The following is a 22,828-nucleotide window of genomic DNA, read 5'->3' on the forward strand; positions in this document are numbered from 1 at the left end:
AAGCTGACAACTTAAAGAACCAAATAAGTTATAACCATGGGCCATTTTAGGATTGGTGCTACACATACAACATAACAGTTTTGTCCTACAACGGCAAATTAATTCGATATCAAAATTTTGGATTGTACGTTTTGTTTAACTTTGCCGATTAAATTTTGTGTGATGCAAAGAAAAGGTCAAAAATAGTTTGCTAGTATTGGAATAATTGGATTATGCATGATTCTCTTGAGTTCTTAGATGTCGAATCGTGGGCTATCATTCTCTTGAAATGGCTTTTTAATAGAAAATGTCAATAGTGGTTGAAAGAATGGTTCACCGATTAATTAATTAAATATCCATTGATGAAGACTTACGTACCAAGTCTTAATTAGAAATCTTCAATCTCCGTTGAAGTCAAAACATAAGACCCCTTCCCTCATATCAGTGACTCCCCTCCATCTATAAATAGGCGTCTTCCAATGCAACATTTCTCACGGCAAGATCGAATACATAGCATATACACTCAAATTAAGGTGGTGATCGAGATAACCTCAAAAATGATGAAAGGTGTTCCTAAGACGTTGCTACTAACTGTGGCCTTGTTGGCTTGGGCATTCTCCCTTGCCTCTGCCTTCGACCCCAGTCCTCTTCAAGACTTCAGTGTTGCCATCAACGATACTTCTTCTGATCATGCTGGTATATATCATCACTCATTTGATCTTCTTCTTTTCCCCTCATGCATCTTAGGACTTTACATACTATATATATATTTCAACCATTGATCATTTGAAAGCCCTTTGTGATCTGCGATATATAACAATTGGTTTTTGTTTTTTTTGTTTTTTCCTATTGCAGTATTTGTTAACGGAAAGTTTTGCAAGGACCCCAAGCTTGCCACTGCCAATGATTTCTTCTTCTCAGGGCTAGACACTCCCAGAGACACCTCAAATCCACTCGGATCGAATGTTACTCTCCTCAATGTCGACAAAATACTAGGCCTCAACACCCTAGGCATATCCTTGGCTCGCATTGACTTTGCACCGTACGGCCTAAATCCTCCCCATATTCACCCTCGTGGTACTGAGATTCTTGTAGTCCTAGAGGGTACTCTATTAGTTGGGTTTGTCACATCCAACCCAGATAACCGCTTCTTCTCCAAAGTTCTAAACGCAGGAGACGTCTTTGTCTTCCCAATTGGTCTCATTCACTTCCAGTTTAATGTGGGGAAAACCAATGCTGTTGCCTTTGCTGGTCTCAGCAGCCAGAATCCTGGGCTCATCACCATAGCAAATGCAGTATTTGGATCAAATCCTCCCATCAATCCTGTTGTTCTCGCAAAGGCCTTCCAACTCGACAGGAATGTGGTCAATTATCTTCAGAAAAAATTCTAGTGCGACAATAATTAAAGAAATATATGTAATAGCCAATAATGAATCCTTAGATGGTTCGGATCGAGTTTTTTATTATTTAATTCCCTTGTTGTAACGTTATAGCAATAAATTCATTCAAATAAAATGATAATTTCTTATATATACTCTCTCTTTGTCATTGAGTAATAATGGAGGAAGAACAATTGCACGATTAAAGTTTTGAATCCACAATGTTCGAGATATAACTCCAAACTCCTAAATCATTAAATCAAACAGTTAACCTATGGTACAATCTTCTCTTAATTCTAACTGAGCTATCTCGTGGCATCCTCAATAATAATCAGGGTGAATTAATGTTGTTAGAGAAGACCCAGAGTCTTCTCCATTATTATTTAATAAGTTGGCAATATCCTCAGTGCAGGGGCTGCTCATCACGAGTATCTTGTGCAAGGATCAGGTTGGAGTAGGAAATGGCGCATCTTTTGTTATTTCTCATCTTAGTTCCTCTCATCTTGCTAATCACTTCTCCAAATTTCGTAAAAAAGCTGGGGGAAAAAACCTGTTCCATCTTGCACAACGTGATACAAACGTCACACTGTAGTCGGTCAATATCCTGTTCTGTCAATGTTTTTGAACATAGGCCCCTGAAGAATGTGGACATCTCAACAAGAGGTCTAACCACGTTGCTTGGAAGTGATCCACTCAATGCAATAGGTAGAAGCTGCTGCATCAGTACATGACTGTCATGACTCTTTAACCTTGATATCGTACAGTCCTTAAGTCGTATACAACGAGAAATGATCGAGGCATATCCGTCGGGCACCCTTACATTTCGTAGCACTTTGAAAAAATGTGTTTTATCATCCTTGGACATCGTGTGGGTAGCTTGTTGAATATAGGTCTTACCATCCTGCGGGTTAGAAAATGGATGAAGTGTATGTCTCAAACCCATTTCTTGCAAATCTAAGCGGGCGGCGAGATTGTCCTTCGTTTTCTCTGGAATGTCCAGTATTGTACCAAGTATGTTGTCCATCACGTTTTTCTCTATGTGCATAACATCAAGATTGTGCCGCAATAAATTATCTTTCCAATACGGCAACCTAAAGAAAATACTTTTCTTCTTCCACAGTACATTAGAAGTATTCGTCTTATGCTTTTTCATTTTTCTTTCTCAGCCTGCCTTGCCTGACCGGCGTTCTCATCCCCAAACACCATCCCTTCTAATTGGCTCATGACTTCATCTCCACTTGGCACATCAGGGGCACATTCTAGTTCTATGTTGCCGTCAAATGTTCTTTTGTTCCGCCTCCACGGATGATCCATGGGCAAGTATCGCCTGTGCCCCATATAACACTATTTATGGCCATGTTTTAACCATTTCGACCTTGTCGAGTCCATACAGCAAGGACATGCCTTCTCACCCTTGGTAGACCATCCAAGCAAATCTGCGTATGCTGGAAAGTCATTAATTGTCCACATCAACTGTGCTCGCATTACAAAATTATTTTTCTTTGAGACGTCATATGTGCGTACCCCTACATTCCATAGTTCATGTAACTCTTCAATTAAGGGTTGAAGGTAGACATCTATATCCATTCCAGGTGAACTTGAGCCCTGGATAATCAATGATAGTATGAAAGATGTATGTTTCATGCACATCCAATGAGGCAAGTTGTAGGGCACAAGCATTACAGGCCAAGTGCTGTGAGATGTGCTCATATTCTCAAATGGATTAAATCCATCTAAGGTTAGTCCGAGCCTGACGTTCCTACTGTCCGCTGAAAACTCCAGATGTAAATTGTCGAATGACTTCCATGCTTCGCCGTCTACTGGATCCCTCAATACGCCATCCTTAGTGCGGCCTTCTGCATGCCACCTCATAAAGCGTGCTGTATGTTCTAACATAAATAACCTCTGTAGTCATGGTATGAGTGGAAACCACCGCAACACCTTCACCAGACGTTTCTTGCCCGACGATATGGGTTGACCGTCCTCATCTAAATTGATTGCTTCCATCCATTTAGATTTTTCACATACGGTACATGAATCCAACTCTTTATTGCCCTTCTAGAATAGCATACAGTCATTACGGTACGCCGGAATCTTCTTATACCCTAGTCCCATGTCTCGTAAAAACTTTTTCGCCTCATATGTATTAACTGGCAGAGTTTCATTACTCTCGGGCAGCAACTGATTGATGAACTCTAGGAAAGCCAAGAAACTCGAGTTACTAAGTCCACCAACGCACTTCAAGTTGTATAGATGAACAGTCGCACTTAGTTTGCTATGTTTTGTTCCAGCATGAAGTGGTTTCTCCGCCTTTTTAAGAAGGCCGTAGTACTTTAGTGCGTCACCGTCAACGGCTTCTTCGTTCACAATTTCTTCACTCCCTTGAACCACAACCTGAGGCTCACAATTGTCTTCCCTGACTACTTCGTGCATGCCGAATAAATCACGCAACATTCCGTGCATGTCTCCACCCTGATTTGCACTTGCACCCGCATCTGAGGCCGGGCGATTGGAATTAAACCCGGTATCAGGACTCTGTACATGCTTCTCACCGTGATAGAACCAAAGTGTGTATTCCGGCATCATTCATTTTTCCCCTGTCAAGTGGTCGAATACAAAACCCGGGAGGTGGCGCCGGTTATTTCGACAAACCTTACAAGAGCAATAGATGAATCCATCAGGGGTTCTACAGTTACTAACTGCAAACTCCACAAACAATCTACATCCGTCTGTGTATTCCCTCGTACCTCTAGACTTTGTCATCCAACTCTTGTCCATTTTTCTCTACATACATAAATTAGGAATAAATATATAAGACTTAAAAATTGTATACCTAATTTCAAGCACATGCATATATAAAAACATAAACTGAAACCTAAATATTTGAACCACATAAAAAATATAAACCTATATATTCTCATATAGGTTTAAATTGTTTATGTCCAAAAATATATACATATTCATGTGTATCTACATTCATTCGTACCAAAGGGTGTATTTATAACACTTATATATTATAATTAATCTAGAAAAACCAATAAAAAAAAAAATACTCGATCCAAATTTAAGCATTTTGTTTGGTGGAGACCCTGCACAAATTAATTCTAGCTAGGTTATTTTATAAGGTTGTTCTAATACATATACCGAGCTAGGTTCGTTATGAGGGCCCTAAATACAATAAATCTAGCTTAAATGTCGTTAAACTTTGGCATTACTAGGTGATGACATGCATGGGTCATACAACTCTTTTGTTTGGTGTATTTATTTATTTTTTATATGATATATTTAAAGGTTAAAAGAATTTTGAGTATCTTGCAAATATGGTAAATGGTTTCGTAATATTTTTGGTCTGGACCTTTCTTGGGTTATTGACACATTAGATTAATTTCTTTCATATTAATCACAATTTTAACAAAATTCCAACTCGTTTTTAGGTAATATTAATTTTAAAGCGTTATATTTCAACTTGAACAAGCTAAGTTCCTCAAATTAACCAAAAGTTTAAACCGTTTTGTATGATTTTTTTGGTTTGAAAAAATAATTTATGTGGGATAGAATTAAGTAAGAATCGAATTGAATATATTTTGCATGTGTTTTAGGTTATGTGCTTAATTATGATTAGATTTGTTTAAAAAACTCAAAACAAAAGTGTGAAATAAAAAAAATAGTCTAAAAAACAAAGTCATGACTTTTTACTTATTCATTTGAAGTCTCTCTAAGTTTGACAAGGTTTGCACTTTTGCCAACTCTTTTTCCAGTTAAATCCATGTGTGAATTTATAACTTACAAATTAATAAGGGGTCAATGAACGTTTATGATGTTTGAATATTAAAAAACTCATTAACTTTTAATATTAATTAAACAAAGTCTTAAATTAAATCTCTACAAATATTATATATCACCACGTACTACACGTACTTAGAAGGTCAAACGATTGAAATGAATGATAGATTAAAATTGACATAATGTTCTATAAATTCCTTACTAATAAGCCAACATTTTCATTTAAACAAAAACCTTTTCATTAAGCAATTATATTTTGAAACAAAAACCTAGCTAGCATGAGAAACATCATTTTGCATGCATGTGCATATCCAACGTACAATAAGTAATTAATAGATATTCCAAAAAAAAAAAAAAAAATCACCTCAATCCACAAATACTCAATCCAATACATTAACGAAACATCATGCGAATATATGACAAAATAAAACATTAAATTGATAAAACAACACAATGTATATATATAGCATATATTCTGCAATAAAACAATATTATATATTAAATAAAACTATATTTATAGTTATAAAATAAAACAATATATATATATATATACCTACAGGAGAGATGGAGGAGATTGGCGGAGCAGATTCGGCTGGAGAATCGCCTGAGACGGCAACGGCGAAGTGGAGGTGGCCGCTGGAGATGGGGAGTGAGCTAGGTAGAGAGCTAGAGAGAGTACTGCTAGCTGACAGAGAGAGAGCAGGAGATGAGGAAGAGTGACGGAGATTTCAGATGAGGGAGGAGAAGAAAAGAAGAAAAAATGGCTGGGCTGAGGGATTTTGGCAGCCTGGCGGGAGAGAAGATAGAGTAATCAAGGGAGAGAGGGAAAAAAAAAATTAGCAGGGTCGGTGGGCGCGATGGGACGGCCAGCAGGCGCTGGCCTTCCCAAGGAACCCTCATGATGTGCCACATTTGGCACGTCAGGAATATATATATATATTAAATAAAAAAAAAATATCAGAAAAAATATATAAAAGAAATTCTGACGTGCCAAAGATGGCACGCCATAAATTTTCTAACGAGCCACATATGGCACGCCAACAACAATTACAATTTAACGTGCATGGCTCAAACCTAAATGATATATAACGTGCATGGTTTATATATATATTTATCCTTTTGCATGGTTTTGCTATATATATATATGGTATCTCGATTAAAGCATGGCTAACAGTCAGAAATTAATTCTCTTATATTTTTGAATGTTGAAATGGGTTACGGTGTTATAAAGGAGAAGTAAAGTACTGGTGTTTGTTTTGTAAAAATTAATTTTTTTGAATGTTAATTGGGATCGATCATATTGTACAATATTAAACCTGATAATGTTGGGATCATATACATTATATATTATTTATATCAATAATATAAATGAATTAAACCATATATATGTATATATATATTTATTGACGTGTCAAATTTGACACGTCAATAATTGTTGACGTGCTGTTTTAACACGTCAGTAAAATGCTGACGTGTCAAAACAGCACGTCAACAGTTACTGACGTGTCAAATCTAGACATGTCAGTAAATATAAGATTAATTAGTTATTTATTTTAAAATGTTGTAAAATTAAATTGGATTCAAATTTGCTGACGTGTCAAAATTGACACGTCAGTATTTACTGACTTGTCTTTTTCAATACGTCAGTAAATGTTGACGTGCCACTTTTGGCACGTCAAAAAAAAAATGTTAACGTGCCACTTTTGACACGTCAGCATTTACTGACGTGGCGAAAAATTCCTACTATTTGCCACGTCAAAAAATGACCTTTTTTTTTGTAGTGTCAATTATATATGTATGTTACATTGTTACTGCATGTTTCTGCCTGTTGTTGTTAATCTGTTCTACACGCAAACACTCAGTCAATTCATGATGTTTCGATTAAGAAATATTTTGTTTATAAGTTCAGAAGTTCATAGTTGAATGATTTGATATTTCAAAATGCAGTTGACCCATTCAAGAGCAACTTAATGATTTAGAATCAACCTAAGGTCGTATTATATTTTATTGTTCCTTATGTGAGTTATAGTCGGGTCGGATCAATCGAGCTACTGGTTATAGTCGGGTCATACCCAAGGCAGGAGACGGTAATGGTACGTTTTCTGTTGGTCGACCGACCTTCTGCCTAGAATACTATTCTCGGGAGGATGGCTCTCAACGAGCTAAGAGCCACCACATCAACTCCGCATCTCAAGATTGAAATTCCCAACGGATCACGGAGTTGGAGAAATTAGGGGTGATCAATGGGCTGCCTGACAATGTTACAACATCTCTATGAAAGAGTGCCCGAAAACCCCAGCCCTGGGGAACACTAGTAAGGAGGAAAGATAGCAATTAAAGGGTGGTGAACCAGTCGAAGATCTTGAGGAATTTTCAGTTAGCGAACCCGACAGAGTTATCAAAATTGGGTCCCAACTAGACCCAACCATGAAAGAAGAACTCAAGTCTTTCCTTCATAATAATTGTGATGTATTCACTTGGAGTCACGACGATATGCCAGGAATAGCACCTTCGGTCATGGTGCACAAATTGAACGCTGATCCTAATTTCAAGCCGATAGGCTGAAGCGGAGGGGGTACTCGGCTGACAAAGCAAAGTTGCCGCCAAAGAAGTCGAGAAATTACGTGAAGCCGGGTTCATCAAAGAAATCCAGTACACCACTTGGTTGGCAAATGTGGTGCTAGTAAAGAAGTCAAACGGGAAATGGAGGATGTGTGTTGACTTTATCGATCTCAACAAAGCATGTCCCAAAGACAACTATCCTTTGCTGCGAATAGACCAGCTTGTAGATTCAACTTCAGGACATGAGCTACTAAGCTTCATGAATGCATTCTTGGGGTATAACCAGATTTAATGCATGAGTCCAACCAAGAAAAAACGGCCTTAATGACTGACACGGATCTGTATTGTTATCGAGTCATGCCGTTCGGACTGAAAAATGCAGGAGCTACATACCAACGGTTAGTCAACAAGATGTTTCGAAAGCAGATTGGGCGGAACATGGAGATGTATGTAGATGATATGCTAGTAAAAAGCATACAAGCAATCAATCACATAGCGGACCTAGACGAGGCGTTTGATATGCTAAGGCACTATGGGATGGAGCTCAACCTTTCCAAATGTGAATTCAGATTAGCTTCAGGAAAGTTTCTTGGGTTCATCGTCTCCCAAAGGGGAATTGAAGCTAACCCCAAGAAAATCAAGGCGATCCTGGACATGCAAGCACCTCAAAGCACAAAGTAGCTTCAGCAATTAACAGGCAGGATAGCGGCATTAAATCGGTTCGTCTCTTGCTCAATCGACTAATGTCTTCCCTTATTCAAGATCCTGAAGAAAGCTTTCTCCTGGAGTCCAGAATGTGACAAAACTTTCCAGGAATTGAAGGAATATTTAGTCAACCCACCTCTACTGAGCCAACCGGTAGGAGGGGAAGCTTTGTACTTGTATTTGGCGGTATCACCATCAGCCATAAGCTCAGCCTTAATCCGAGAAGAGCAAGGAGTGCAAAAGCCTGTCTACTTTGACAGCAAAGCCTTGCACGGTGCTGAAGAACGATACCCATGGATCGAGAAACTAGCATTTGCCTTGCTCATGTCCGCCCGGAGGTTGAGGCCATACTTTCAGGCACATACAATCAAGGTGTTGACTGAGTATCCCTTAAGAAAAATCTTGCAAAAGCCAGATTTATTAGGAACATTAGTCAACTGGGCCATAGAACTTGGAGAATTCGACATAGAATTTCATCTGAGAGCATTCTTAAAAGGGCAAGCAATAGCCGATTTTTTGGCTGAATTTTACGACGTCTCCGAGAAAGAAGAAACCAACCTAGGAGAAGCATGGGTAGTGTCTGTAGATGGGTCCTCAACTCGGAAATCCAACGGGATCGAGGTTGTGCTCGAAGGACCCAACGGTGAAAAGTGTGAAGCAGTTGTGCAGTTTAAATTTAGCACCACCAACAACGAAGCTGAATATGAAGCCATGATCCTCGGGTTGAACATGGAGAGGGAAATGGGAGTAAAAAACTTGGAAGTTAGAAGTGATTTCCAAGTAGTGGTTGTACACGTTTGGGAAGAATACGAGGCTCGAGGAAGCAAAATGAAGAAATATTTGGCGAAGGTAAAGGAGATCATGAAATCTTGCGACAAGATAACCTTTACAAAGGTGCCCAGAGAAGAAAACTCGCAGGCAGACGCCTTAGCTCGTATGGGCTCCACGGCTGAGGAGGAAATCATATCAGTTGATCACCCAGTCCAGGAGCTAGCCGAACCCTCGATTGGCTAAACAAATCAAGTGGCGTGCATTGAAGAGAGAGAGCAGTGTCCAGATTAGGGCCGCGACATCCTATTGTTTCTCAAGGAAGGCAAGCTGCCATCCGATAACAAGTTAGAACGGAAGATTCACTTCCGAGCAGCACGATACATGCTAGTTGATGATGTCTTGTATCGAAGGAGTTGCACCCTCCCTCTGCTCAAATGTCTATCCAAGGATGAAGCCGCATATGTGCTTAGAGAAATTCACAAGGGGGTGTGCGGTAGCCACTCGGGAGGAAGAATGTTAGCCCAAAAGCTATCCGCGCAGGGTATTACTGGCCATGAATGAACTGAGATTCCTATCAAGTGATAAAGCATTGCGACAAATGCCAATGCTTTGATAGAGTGCTAGCCAATCCGCCCGAAGAATAAAGCCTGGTTTTGGCCCCATGGCCCTTTCCGCAATGGGGGGTCGACTTAGTGGGCCCACTTCCAACAGGAAAAGGAGGGTGTCGGTTTGGCGTGGTTGCTGTTGATTATTTCACTAAGTGGGTAGGAGTAGAAGCATTTGCCACTATAACCATTATAAACATAAGGAATTTTCTCTGGAAAGCAATCGTCTGTCGGTACGGCATCCTGCATGTTTTTGTAACCGACAACGAAAAACAATTCAATTGCGAACATTTCCTAAGTTGGTGTGCCGAACTCCATATCATAAACTACTTCTTGTCTCCCGAACACCCTCAGGCCAACGGTTAGGTAGAAGCAACAAATAAAACTCTGATGAAAACTCTGAAGAAGAAACTTGAAGACAAAAAATGAGCATGGGTAGAAATCCTTCCAGAAGTGCTGTGGTCATACATAACAACCATCTGAACACCGACTGGAGAAACCCCCTTTTCTTTGGCATTTGGATCTGAGGCAGTCATCCTGGAGGAAATTGGCTCGATTAGTTTCCAAGTGAAGCATTACAGCCCCGAGATGGACAAAGAAGGAATGAAGCTAAGCTTGGATTTACTCCAGGAAAAGAGGGATGATGCTCAGGCGATGATGGCAGCCTACCAACAAAGAACAACCAAATATTTCAACAAAAAGGTCAAGCCGAGATAGTTCAAGAATGGGGATTGGGTCTTCCGGAAGGTCAGCATAGCCACCCAGGATCCAGTGACAGGAAAGCTCGGACCAACATGGGAAGGACCATACAAAGTCATTTAAAGCCATAGACAAGGAGCCTGTTACCTACAGGATGCGGAAGGAAAGCCACTGCCGAGACCCTGGAATGCCGATCATCTGAAAAAATACTATCAATAATTTTCCATTACATTTATTTCTTATAATTCTTGACTATATAAATATAAAAGTCAATTTATAGCGACTCATTTGAGTGTCGGAGAACCCTTGGTCAAAACGACCATTGGGGCCAGTGATAAATTCCCTGTCTTGTAGTAGTCTCAGAAACTAGGGAGTAAACCCTTAGCAAAAAAAATCTCCCACCTTGGGAACTAGGGAGTAAACCCTTAGCAAAAAAAAATCTCCTACCTCGGGAACTGGGGGGTAAACCCTTAGCAAAAAAATCTCCCACCTCAGGAACTAGGAAGTAAACCTTAGTAAAAAAAATCTCCCACCTCGGGGACTAGGGAGTAAACCCTTAGCAAAAAAAATCTCCCACCTCGGGAACTTGAGAGTAAACCCTTAGCAAAAAAGATCTCCCACCTCAGAAACAAGGGAATAAGTCCTTAGCGAAACCCGACCAGGAAAACCGAGGATTCATCAACACAGATACTCAAGCACGGCAAAACAAAAAACAAAGCCAAAAAAGGGATTCATCGCACAACTACAGCGAAAGTTGAACTAGAAAGACAGAGCGCAACACAGCAAAAGAATCAAAGGTAGACATTTCATTGATGACTTTTACATTACAATAAGATTCAATTACAAAAGATCAAGTCAAAACAGTTGCGTGAAAGATCAAGCTACAATAGACACTTGGCTACTTGTTTATCCAACTACGTCGAAGACATCACATCCGGTTCAATCTGGTACTCTACGTCCAAAGTGTCGTTGAACAAAGAATCACATTTGAACAATTACCCATCAATATGATGAACAAGAAATCTAAGGGCCATTGCTATTTATATCGAAGGCTACCGACGGTGACCTTCATTTGGAGGACCATTTTTCTCAAGAGCCCTAGCCTTCCAAAGCCAACATTTTCTGCGAAGTCTTCGGCACTTCTCTTCCTCCTTCAGAAACAGCCGGGTGGCAGAGTAAAAATTAGAGGCTTTCTCCTGTCTTTTCTCATGAATACTAACGAGATAAGCCTCGAGATCCACAATCCATCGGTCTCGTGACTCCAGCTGCCGATCTTTCTAGGCTATCTGATAATCTTTCACTTCGATGTCGGCCTTCAACTTCACCAACTGATTAGAGCGGTCCACCAAGCACTACTCCCATGCCTCCAACAACAAGCATAGTTCAGCAATTTCCGCCTCAAAATCGCCAGGAGCACAAGAATGAGGCTGCTCATTCGATGGACAGGATGAAGAAGACACACCCCTAGGAAAAGAAGAGGAGGTAGAAGCAATCGATGACTCTGTCTCCGCCAAACTCTCAGATGAAGAAATAGAAGCCATGAAGAAAGAAATCAAAGAGAAAGAACGTAGTCAGCTGAATGAAAATACCTTTAACCTAAAGGGATATTTATAGTGCGTAAGCCCTTGGAAAATGAAGGGTCGCCTTTAAATGCGAAGAGACATCCCGTGCAGAATCGCCTAGGAAACCCAAATGGCGACGTACCACATGTCCCGCCATCGGAGGTCGTGCATGTAATAATGATGGACTTCAAAATCTAAAACGATAGATACCGAAAGACTAACAGAGAATTTAATGACCGAGGTTTACAATACATTTTAATCCTTGGCCATGGAGGGTAGGACATCCGACCGCATAATACAACAACGAGGGCATTCAAAGGTGCCCGAAAATATCAAAGCATCCAAAAATACCAAAAGTTCAAAGACAGTTCAAATATGCATAGAGCAAAAGCATTCAAAGCATCCAAAAAAATCAGAAGTTCAACAGCAGTCCAATTAAGCACAGAGCAAAAGCCCTTATACAAACAAACGAAACAATGTTTAAGTATGGGCGCTCCCACTTCATCAGTATCATCATCTATGATGATCTCGGGACCAAAAGGCTCGGGGGGTAAATTCGCTTCCGGGCGAAACCGATGCACATTGACTTTTGGAGCATCTAGAATCAACTCTTTGCCTGCTTCAACCATTTCGTCGACTGCAATAGCTGGCACCTCCAAGAAGTTTGACTCTACTGTGGCAGGGTTGATGCCAAACTAATCTATGGATGGTGAGGTACCAATGATTCTCAAAACCCCAATGAAACCCATGGGCCCACAACAAATCCCGAAGCCAATGAACAAACGACAGGTCTGCAAGGTAACGAACCGCCTTAGCTTTCCAATAGCGGTACCCTTGGCGAAATTGATCACATCTGGCTTGGGAAGCTCCCAAATCACCTACAAGTTTCTCACTGCGTCTTCCGATTGGGATAATTGAGCCTCAAGCGTCTCAGAAAGTTTTCGAAAGCCCTCTTCAGAAACCCAAACCTCAGAAAGCTCCTCTGCAATTTTTGCATTTTCTGCAACCAATCGGGCAACTGTGGACTTCGCCTCCGTAACACGCTCCGCCAACCTCTGGCCATCTTGGTCGGTAACGTCTAAGCACGTCTGAAGATGGTAATTGGCCAACTTTGACTCACTGAGCCGTAGTTTGATTGCAAAGAACTCGTTCTCCTTCTTTGCCAATAGACGGCAGAGGCTCTCCACCTAAGAATTAGGGTCCTGAGAACTAGAGGCCTCTTGCCGCTTGCTTAGCTTCTGAACTAAATCCTGAAGCTCGACTCTCTCATCAGCATACTCCCACTGACCTTCTTGAAACTCTTTATACCAACTTGCGATGAGAGTGAAGCACTACAGGAAAGAAAATCACGTCAAAAACTACAAAGATACTCGAAAAAGGGAAACAAGGAGGAAATGTAAACAGCTTACTGAATAATGACAATGGATCAACTTGTCCACAAACATCTTTAGAGTAAGCTGACCCTCTCCTCAGGTATAGTTTGCTGGAAGTAGCCTGGTGACGGCTGATAAAGGGTTTCCCACCAAACCTAAGGCCAAAGACCTAATAATCGGTGAACTGCTCTCGGAATGCCCCCTAAGTGGTTGTCCTCGATATATGGGAGCCTGGTTGGATGGCTCAACTGAGGGGTCTACAGGCCTATCCTTAGAAGGAGATGTAGTATGGGTCTCACGATGAGTGGCCAATGCCTCTCCCGGTTCCCGAGGTCACGCCTCCAAGGGTACTATGTGGAGAGGAGCAGTTTCCATTATAGAAACAGGCTCTAAAGCCTCGTTTGAGCCGCAAGGAAGACCAAAAGTTATCGGTACGGAATCAGACCGAACAGAAGACAACACATCCAGGAGATCCCTCGATTTGTCTGAACGCCCTTTTTTTGAAAGCAGTTCCAGGGGCGCTTTGCCTCTATCAACTTTCCTCTTGAACACCGGTGGGTCCGTCGCAGACACTGGAGCTGACGAAACCTGGCCCTGAACATGGGGATCTAAAGGCTTTGAAGTTGGATCTGAATCCCTTGAAGCAGACGCCGTGGTTACTGCCATCTTGCCCGAAGATGAGACATTCTTGTACGCTCGACTCTTCTTTCTCGGGGGCCGAGCAAGCGACTTCGAAACCACCTTGTCACCGGTTGAATTTGGTATCTTAGGGTTCCCCTGACAATCCAAGCCAACCTTGTCATTCGGAATCTAGTACCCCAGACACTCACGAAGCGTGGAATCAGTAATGATGTTGCCAAAAAGCATCCGATTTGTATTCTCGGGAAGCTGAAAGTACTCCAGGATGTAATCAACCCAACCTTGCTGCTCCGGGTTCAGCGCAGGGCACTCCTTCCCTACAAAGGAAAGGGAAGTAAGGACATGTAAAGTAGGATAAAGAAGAAGAGACGAAGAGCCAAACACACTTACAACTTTCTCGGGAGACTCCCCATTCTCGGGGAATATAATGCTGCAAGGGCAGAACCTCGAACCCCGACGCCTCCCAGGCTCTGGATATGTAAAAGAACTGCTCCGGCCAATGCTTGTTGTTGGAGAAGGTCTTCCTAAGCTCGATAAATTGGTTTTTCCTACAAACCATAAAGGTGACCGTCTCGAAAGTAGGGTAAAAATGAGGCCCAAATATGTTTAAAAATTCCTAGAACGACAGGATTTTTCTCGAAAATACAGAGGGCCACAATAGAAGTGTGGACATGAAATAATGCCATCCGTTTGGCATAAGTTGCATAGCGGCCACCCCCAAAAAAGATAACATTCCCCTTACTATAGGAGTAAAGGGTAGGTGAACTCCTGCCATGAACATACGTTCATGAACACAAATTTCTCCAGGACCACCAACCATTCCAGTAGAGTCATCTAGAAATATAGCGAAACTGACGAGGGTATGTCGTAGTTGTGGTGAAGCACCCTCTCGTCCTCCACCGAGAAGTCGGATCTTTGCCGACACACGAATTCTAGGTGCAAGGATGAAGGAGACCCTTCACCAAACGGATGCACTCTGGCTGAAGAGCTGCCTGAGCGGCGAGTCAGAGGAGTCTTCGATGATTACTCATCAATGATCTCATCAACATGTACTGGAAGTTTCTAAGAAGACATGATCACTGGAAAAATAAAATGCAGTAAGATCTAATAAATGAATGGAAATCTAGAAGGCTTAAGCAATGAAGGTCGACGGCGAAATCTTTATAGAAGAGGAAACCTCGGACAAGGTGCAAGGCATTTAGTGCAAGGACATCATGAGCCTGCAGTCGCGCCTGAACCAAAGAGACTCAAGCCAGTTTTCTCTTCAAAAAACGCAACCAAAGGTACCGTTCACACATTGATATCTGTTTCGTCAAGTTTCGAATCACGTCCAGAAGAACACGTGGACAAACAACAGCGCATTTACGTGGATAGAGACAAAAGATTTGAAAATCGCAAGATTGCAACAGATCTTGGAATATCAGGGACGTGCGGATGTCAAGTTCCATAAATGGCTAAGACGCCAAAAAAAAAGGCTACAGGGAACCGAGTAAGGAAAGACACTTGAACGGTATACCCTCGAAAAAAGAACACCACCAGAAGATCGAGAGTTTGAATTCTCTCCTCCCGAAGTCTCAGGAAAAGGAATTCGGGGGGTAACTGTTACACATAAACCCATCACTCGAGCCCACGGGTCAAAGTGGGCCCAAGAAAGCCCAGTGCATCCAAATGGGCTTACCAAACGCGCCCAGCACAAAGCAATGGATACGACATCGTCCCCTACACTCTCGGACGGCCAAAGTCCAGGTATAGGGCCACAATGAACCTCCCACACTTAACATCTAGATGCATATATCATATTAGGGACAAGGCTCGGCTATATAGACAGCTCGCACATAGCAAGATCACCGGGCCAATTACAATCCTACTCTTAAAGACACCTCACAGATACATGCCATCCTCAGAATCTTGTCAACATATGTAACGGCCTCTTACTGATCATAAAGAAAGGAGACACAAATATTAACTCTTCCAGCCATTACGCCCAACTCTTGGATCCTCCGCCCAGCCATCATAACCACCTCCGCATGCTCAGCTATTAAAGGCCTCACCCTGAAGGTATAAGCGACCACGAATACGCATATTAAGGTGATATACATACTGACTTGAGCATCGGAGGAGGAACCGCCGGCCAACACCCGCCACATTCTCTTAACGCAAGCTTTGGTTTTGCAGGTTTACAGAAAGGTGAACGACGAAAGGCATAGCTCGGAGATTTAGATTCCTTCAAATTCACCATACCGGAAATTGCTTCAACAGTACTTAACTTTAATCTTGCACTTGTTCTACCTCCGGTAATATCACTCACTTAAAAGAAAAGAAAAAAAGGAAAAAGAAAAGAGAGAGTAGGTAGATATAAGAAATTATCATTTTATTTGATTGAATTTATTGCTATAACATTATAACAAGGGATTTAAAAATGACAAACTTGTTTCGAACCATCTAATGATTCATTATTGGCTATTACATATAATTTTCTAATTATCATCCCACTATAATTTTTTCTGAAGATAATTGACCACATTCCTATCGAGTTGGAAGGCCTTTGCGAGAACATCAGGATTGATGGGAGGATTAGATCCAAAGACTGCATTTGCTATGGTGATGAGCCCAGGATTCTGGCTACTGAGACCGGCAAAGGCAACGGCATTAATTTTTCCTACATTAAACTGGAAGTGAATGAGACCAACTGGGAAAACAAATACGTCTCCTACATTTAGAACTTTGGAGAAGAAGCGGTTATCTGGGTTGGATGTGACAAACCCAACTAATAGAGTACCCTCTAGGACTACAAGAATCTCGGTACCACGAGGGTGAATGTGGGGAGGATTTAGGCCGTATGGTGCGAAGTCAATGCGAGCCAAGGATATGCCTAAGGTATTGAGGCCTAGTATTTTGTCGACATTGAGGAGAGTGACATTCGATCCGAGTGGATTTGAGGTGTCTCTGGGAGTGTCTAGCCCTGAGAAGAAGAAATCATTGGCAGTGGCAAGCTTGGGGTCCTTACAAAACTTTCCATTAACAAATACTGCAATAGGAAAAAAAAAAAAAAAAGCAATTGTTATATATCGCAGATCACAAAGGGCTTCCAAATGATGAATGGTTGCAATATATATATATTAGTGTGTAGAGTCCTAATTAAGATGCATGAGGCGAAAAGAAGAAGATCAAGTGAGTGATGATATATACCAGCATGATCAGAAGAAGTATCGTTAATGGCAACACAGAAGTCTTGGAGAGGACTGGGGTCGTAGGCAGAGGCAAGGGAGCATGCCCAAGCCAACAAGGCCACACTTACAAGCAATATCTTAGGAACGCCTTTCATCATTTTTGAGGTTATCTCGACCACTACCTTAATTTGAGTGTATATGCTTTGTATTAATTCTTGCTGTGAGAATTGATGTTGCATTGGAGGACGCCTATTTATAGATGGAGGCCAGGGAGTCACTGATGATATGAAGCGGTCCTATGTTTTAACATCCACGCACGGATCAAGAAAGAAAATTTCTAATTAAGACTTGCTAATTAAGTGTTCATGAATATTGGATGTTTAATTAATTAATGGGTGAACCATTCTTTAACTACTACTGCACGCGCATATACATATATACACACTAAATAAGAGACGATGCAGTCAAATTTGATGGCTTTGGTTAATATTGGAATAGTTCAACTCTTTAATTTGTTTGCCAATTAAAAAATGCACATATCAATTAACGTTGATACATCTCTTTGAAACTGAAATGGCTGAAGAGCTCATATATATATATATATATATATAGTGAAGAGCTCATATTATATTATATGTAATTGACCCAATATGCGTGTAAGTGGCGTACGTTTCAACAAAAATTAATGCATAGGTTGAACACGTCAGTGGAGTCATACAGACAACGTTTCAACAAAACATTAATTCTGACGAAATCAACATTAACTAGTAATAGGAAGCGTAGAATTTTATACAGAATCTAGCTACAAACCTAATTAACCTACCAATAAGCGAAGGGTTCAGCATTACTCCATTAGTGGACACTCATAAGAAGAGAATATATCACCGACCATATATTATCCCGCAACGTCAAGAAATAGCAAAAAAATGCTGAGAATCATTTCACAGTGTATAGTATACACTGATTAGGGGTACGGTGTACAGGCAGATGCGAATGCAATTTTGAGGATATCACTTTTTACGACATATTTTAAGCAATTTTGAAAATAATTTAGTCAAGTTTCTAGTGTTTTGGACTTGTTTTAATTTTTTAATGTTTTTTTTTTTTTTTTGAAGCCCAAATATTTTGAAAATATATTGATTTCACATCATTTTTGCCTTTTTGCCCAAGAGAATGAGTGAATTGTGGAGAAAAAAAATCTAAAACAATGTAAGTAAACATAACATATACATAATCCAAAATGATGTTGTTTTGGTGTCCCTGGCTCCTCCCCCTTTTCTTCTTCTTCCTGTAAATGAAGTTTTTTCTTGTTTTTCTTACATGACCAGAGGTTTCCCTAGCTTTTCAAACCTCTTTTGAAGTTTTATCCGTTGTCTTGTGCGACTTATCCCACCCAAAACCTCAATCTCTGCATCAAGGCTTCATATCTGCACCGGTCTTCTTAATTCTCCGCCACGCTCTCCGCCTTCTCCTTCGTGTCGTTAGCCGGATTTATCAAGGATTTGAGATCGGATTTCTTTAAATCTAGATCTACTCTCTTCCAATGGATCCAACTATCAACGCACCATTGCACCACCTACAATGTTGCTCCAGTTTCCCGTAGCCACCGACTGATTCACCATCCGCTAGCTTCCACGTGCCTCCTTCCTCCGTCTCGCCTCCTACTGCAGCTGCTGATTTTTGGGTTTCTTTTGCTTTTATTATGTTTATTACTTGGGTTATTGTACTGAAATCTGGAGTGATTCTTTAACTTTGGATCCTATCGATCTTACAGTGTTTACTCTTCTACAACCTCCTTCCAGGGGTTGTCATTACCTTGCAAGATTTTGGGTGGTGTTAAAGCTACCTATTTTTTTTGTTTTGGTGTTTAAAGCGCTTTATGCGGTCCCCTTGGAGAGGCCCGGGACATTTTATGACCCATTGCCTACTGTTTGCATGTATAGATTGCATTGTAATTTTCTTTTGGGTCTTTTGTGGGCGAACCCATCCCTTTTTTTAGTGTTTTAATCCCTGTACCTTTCTCTTATTTGCTCAGAAAAATAAAATAAAATAATGTTCATTTGGTAAATTTATTAATTATAATATATAAAAAAATATATTATATAGAAAGGTATGAATAGAAAACTTTTACTAACCACCTATGCATTAGCATTCATATATTTTTTTAGAAAATAATATCTACTTAATACCAAGAGAAAACCTAACATTTCCCTTGGCTTTTCATTTCCGCTCTCTCATACAATGAGAAACCTCTATGACTAAGTGTTGGGGAGATAAATGGTTTGGGAATTTTTACTAAGAGTATATTAATATACATATTGATTCATTGAACACCACTCGAACCCTAAAGCTTAAGCTAATGGGCTTAGGTTCACTTATGTATATTAAGTACTATTTTTCTTTATAATTTCTCAATGTGTGACTCAATACTCATAAATGTACTCACGACAATCAGTCCATAAGTTGACAACTTAAAGAACCAAATAAGTTATAACCATGGGACATTGTAGGATTGGTGCCACACATACAAAATAACAGTTTTGTCCTACAACCGCAAATTAATTCGATATCAAAATTTTGGATTGTACGTTTTGTTTAACTTTGCCGATTAAATTTTGTGCGATGCAAAGAAAAGGTCAAAAATAGTATGCTAGTATTTGAATAATTGGATCATGCATGATTCGCTTGAGTTCTTAGATGTCGAATCGCGGGCTATCATTCTCTTGAAATGGCTTTTTAATAGAAAATGTCAATAGTGGTTGAAAGATCGAATGGTTCACCGATTAATTAATTAAATATCCATTGATGAAGCCTTACGTACCAAGTCTGAATTAGAAATCTTCAATCTCCGTTGAAGTCAAAACATAAGACCCTTTCCCTCATATCAGTACTCCCCTCCATCTATAAATAGCCGTCTTCCATTGCAACATTTCTCACAGCAAGATCGAATACATAGCATATACACTCAAATTAAGGTGGTGATCGAGATAACCTCAAAAATGATGAAAGGTGTTCCTAAGACGTTGCTACTAACTGTGGCCTTGTTGGCTTGGGCATTCTCCCTTGCCTCTGCCTTCGACCCCAGTCCTCTTCAAGACTTCTGTGTTGCCATCAACGATACTTCTTCTGACCATGCTGGTATATATCATCACTCATTTGATCTTCTTCTTTTCCCCTCATGCATCTTAGGACTCTACATACTAATATATATATTTCAACCATTCATCATTTGAAAGCCCTTCGTGATCTGCGATATATAACAATTGCTTTTTTTTTTTTTTTTTTTTTTTCTCCTATTGCAGTATTTGTTAACGGAAAGTTTTGCAAGGACCCCAAGCTTGCCACTGCCAATGATTTCTTCTTCTCAGGGTTAGACACTCCCAGAGACACCTCAAATCCACTCGGATCGAATGTCACTCTCCTCAATGTCGACAAAATACTAGGCCTCAACACCCTAGGCATATCCTTGGCTCGCATTGACTTTGCACCATACGGCCTAAATCCTCCCCATATTCACCCTCGTGGTACCGAGATTCTTGTAGTCCTAGAGGGTAGTCTATTAGTTGGGTTTGTCACATCCAACCCAGATAACCGCTTCTTCTCCAAAGTTCTAAACGCAGGAGACGTCTTTGTCTTCCCAATTGGTCTCATTCACTTCCAGTTTAACGTGGGGAAAACCAATGCCGTTGCCTTTGCCGGTCTCAGCAGTCAGAATCCTGGGCTCATCACCATAGCAAATGCAGTATTTGGATCAAATCCTCCCATCAATCCTGATGTTCTCGCAAAGGCCTTCCAACTCGACAGGAATGTGGTCAATTATCTTCAGAAAAAATTCTAGTGCGACAATAATTAAAGAAATATATGTAGTAGCCAATAATGAATCCTTAGATGGTTCGGATCGAGTTTTTCATTATTTAATTCCCTTGTTGTAACGTTATAGCAATAAATTCATTCAAATAAAATGATAATTTCTTATATATACTCTCTCTCTTTGTCATTGAGTAATAATGGAGGAAGAACAATTGCACGATTAAAGTTTTGAATCCACAATGTTCGAGATATAAATCCAAACTCCTAAATTATTAAATCAAACAATAAACCTTTGGTACTATCTTCTCTTAATTCTAACTGAGCTATCTCGTGGCATCCTCAATAATAATCAGGGTGAATTAATGTTGTTAGAGAAGACCCAGAGTCTTCTCCATTATTATTTAATAAGTTGGCAATATCCTCGGTGTAGGGGCTATTAGATTTTATTTTTTTAATGGTGATAAATTGAAGAGTTAGTTGAAGATTGATGTCAATATTGTTGGATGGTTTTGAAATATAAAAATGTAGTTTTTACCGTTACATAATAAATATTGTGTATATATATTCACTAAAAAAAAACAACAATTATTCCAAGTGTAAATTACCTAGGCGTTTGTCTTGTCCCAGGAAGTTTATTGTAGATTTTTATTTTTTATACTTTTTGACACACGAGCTATGTGCTTATCGGCACATGCTTTCTTGGTAGGATCTGGCTTATATGCTGTTATTAAAATAACAGCATGTATGATGTAGTGTACATAACGGTCAATATTAAATTTTAAAGTTGACTTACTTTGAGAAACTTTTAATGAGAGAGAAAATAAAGAAAAATTTTAAGAGATTGTCATCCTGACGCATGTTATCTGCTAGGATAATATTTTTTTTTCCTCTCAGTTCGTGGTATTTAATTATCTTTTGACTCTCACTTCGTGGTATTTAGTAACCAGCAGGAATTAAATGGCAGAAATGCAGACTCTCCCTTCTTTCTGTTGTGATTTTACCTCCTACTTGCAACCTTTCCGATATGCTCTCTCCTTTTTATTATTAATTTATTTCAATGTTTATTAATTTACTTTTTTAGATAAGAGGAAGAAGAGAGGAAGCGAAGGCCATGTGTCAAGAGAAGTTAGAAATACCATCCCAAACGCTTTGTGGATTCAAAATTTTAAAATAGGCAAAATAGGGATTTGGTCTGTGTTTTTCACCGGGTGGAACCGGTAAGGCTGCAAGACTTGGTAAGTTATCGATTTTTTTATTTATCCACTTAATTTGCCGTTTATAAATTCAGCCAAATCCGACCACTTCAATTAATGGAACAGTGTAGTTCTAATGTTGCTTTCTCCAACCTTTTGTAACAAAAAATATTACTAAAAACTATATATAATATATATATAAGAGCCACGAATCCTTGTCGTTTTGATAAATTCCAGGGAAGTCTTCCAATAACGGCATGATAAATTCCTCCAACGACCAGGTTTGAGACAGAAATATAATTACAATATTCTGTCATGATGTTGCATACACGGAATGTTTTTATTTGATGAATACTGATGAGTCATACACCCTTTTTTGTTGTTCTGTTATACATAAGTTACTGTTTCCACCTGCTGGTGCTAAATCTGCTCTGCACGCAAACACTCAGTCAATTCATGATGTTTCCATTAAGAAATATTTTGTTTATAAAATTCAGAAGTTCATAGTTTAATGATTTGATATTTCAAAATACAATTGACCCATTCACGAACAACTTAATGATTTAGAATCTTCCTCAGAATCATCCTAAAGTTGTAC

At 39.9% G+C, this 22,828-nt stretch overlaps 3 protein-coding genes across 3 annotated transcripts; 2 read left to right on the top strand and 1 right to left on the bottom strand.

Moving 5' to 3' along the window:
* The first annotated feature begins 536 nt into the window (after positions 1-536).
* On the top strand, positions 537-1,402 carry LOC132167071 (germin-like protein subfamily 1 member 11). The gene is made up of 2 exons (XM_059577964.1): positions 537-675; positions 835-1,402. The coding sequence occupies exons 1-2, from the start codon at positions 537-539 to the stop codon at positions 1,368-1,370; spliced, it is 675 nt and encodes a 224-aa protein (XP_059433947.1). The 3' UTR covers positions 1,371-1,402.
* Positions 1,403-16,495: 15,093 nt separating this feature from the next.
* Positions 16,496-17,385, bottom strand: LOC132166176 (germin-like protein subfamily 1 member 11). The gene is made up of 2 exons (XM_059576956.1): positions 17,247-17,385; positions 16,496-17,085 (listed from the first exon to the last, which is right to left on the bottom strand). The coding sequence occupies exons 1-2, from the start codon at positions 17,383-17,385 to the stop codon at positions 16,550-16,552; spliced, it is 675 nt and encodes a 224-aa protein (XP_059432939.1). The 3' UTR covers positions 16,496-16,549.
* Positions 17,386-20,226: 2,841 nt separating this feature from the next.
* On the top strand, positions 20,227-21,095 carry LOC132162050 (germin-like protein subfamily 1 member 11). The gene is made up of 2 exons (XM_059572302.1): positions 20,227-20,365; positions 20,530-21,095. Exons 1-2 carry the CDS (start codon positions 20,227-20,229, stop codon positions 21,063-21,065), a joined length of 675 nt encoding a protein of 224 aa, XP_059428285.1. The 3' UTR covers positions 21,066-21,095.
* Positions 21,096-22,828: the final 1,733 nt, after the last annotated feature.

Source organism: Corylus avellana, chromosome ca1 (genome assembly GCF_901000735.1).
Source record: "Corylus avellana chromosome ca1, CavTom2PMs-1.0".
NCBI lineage: Eukaryota > Viridiplantae > Streptophyta > Magnoliopsida > Fagales > Betulaceae > Corylus > Corylus avellana.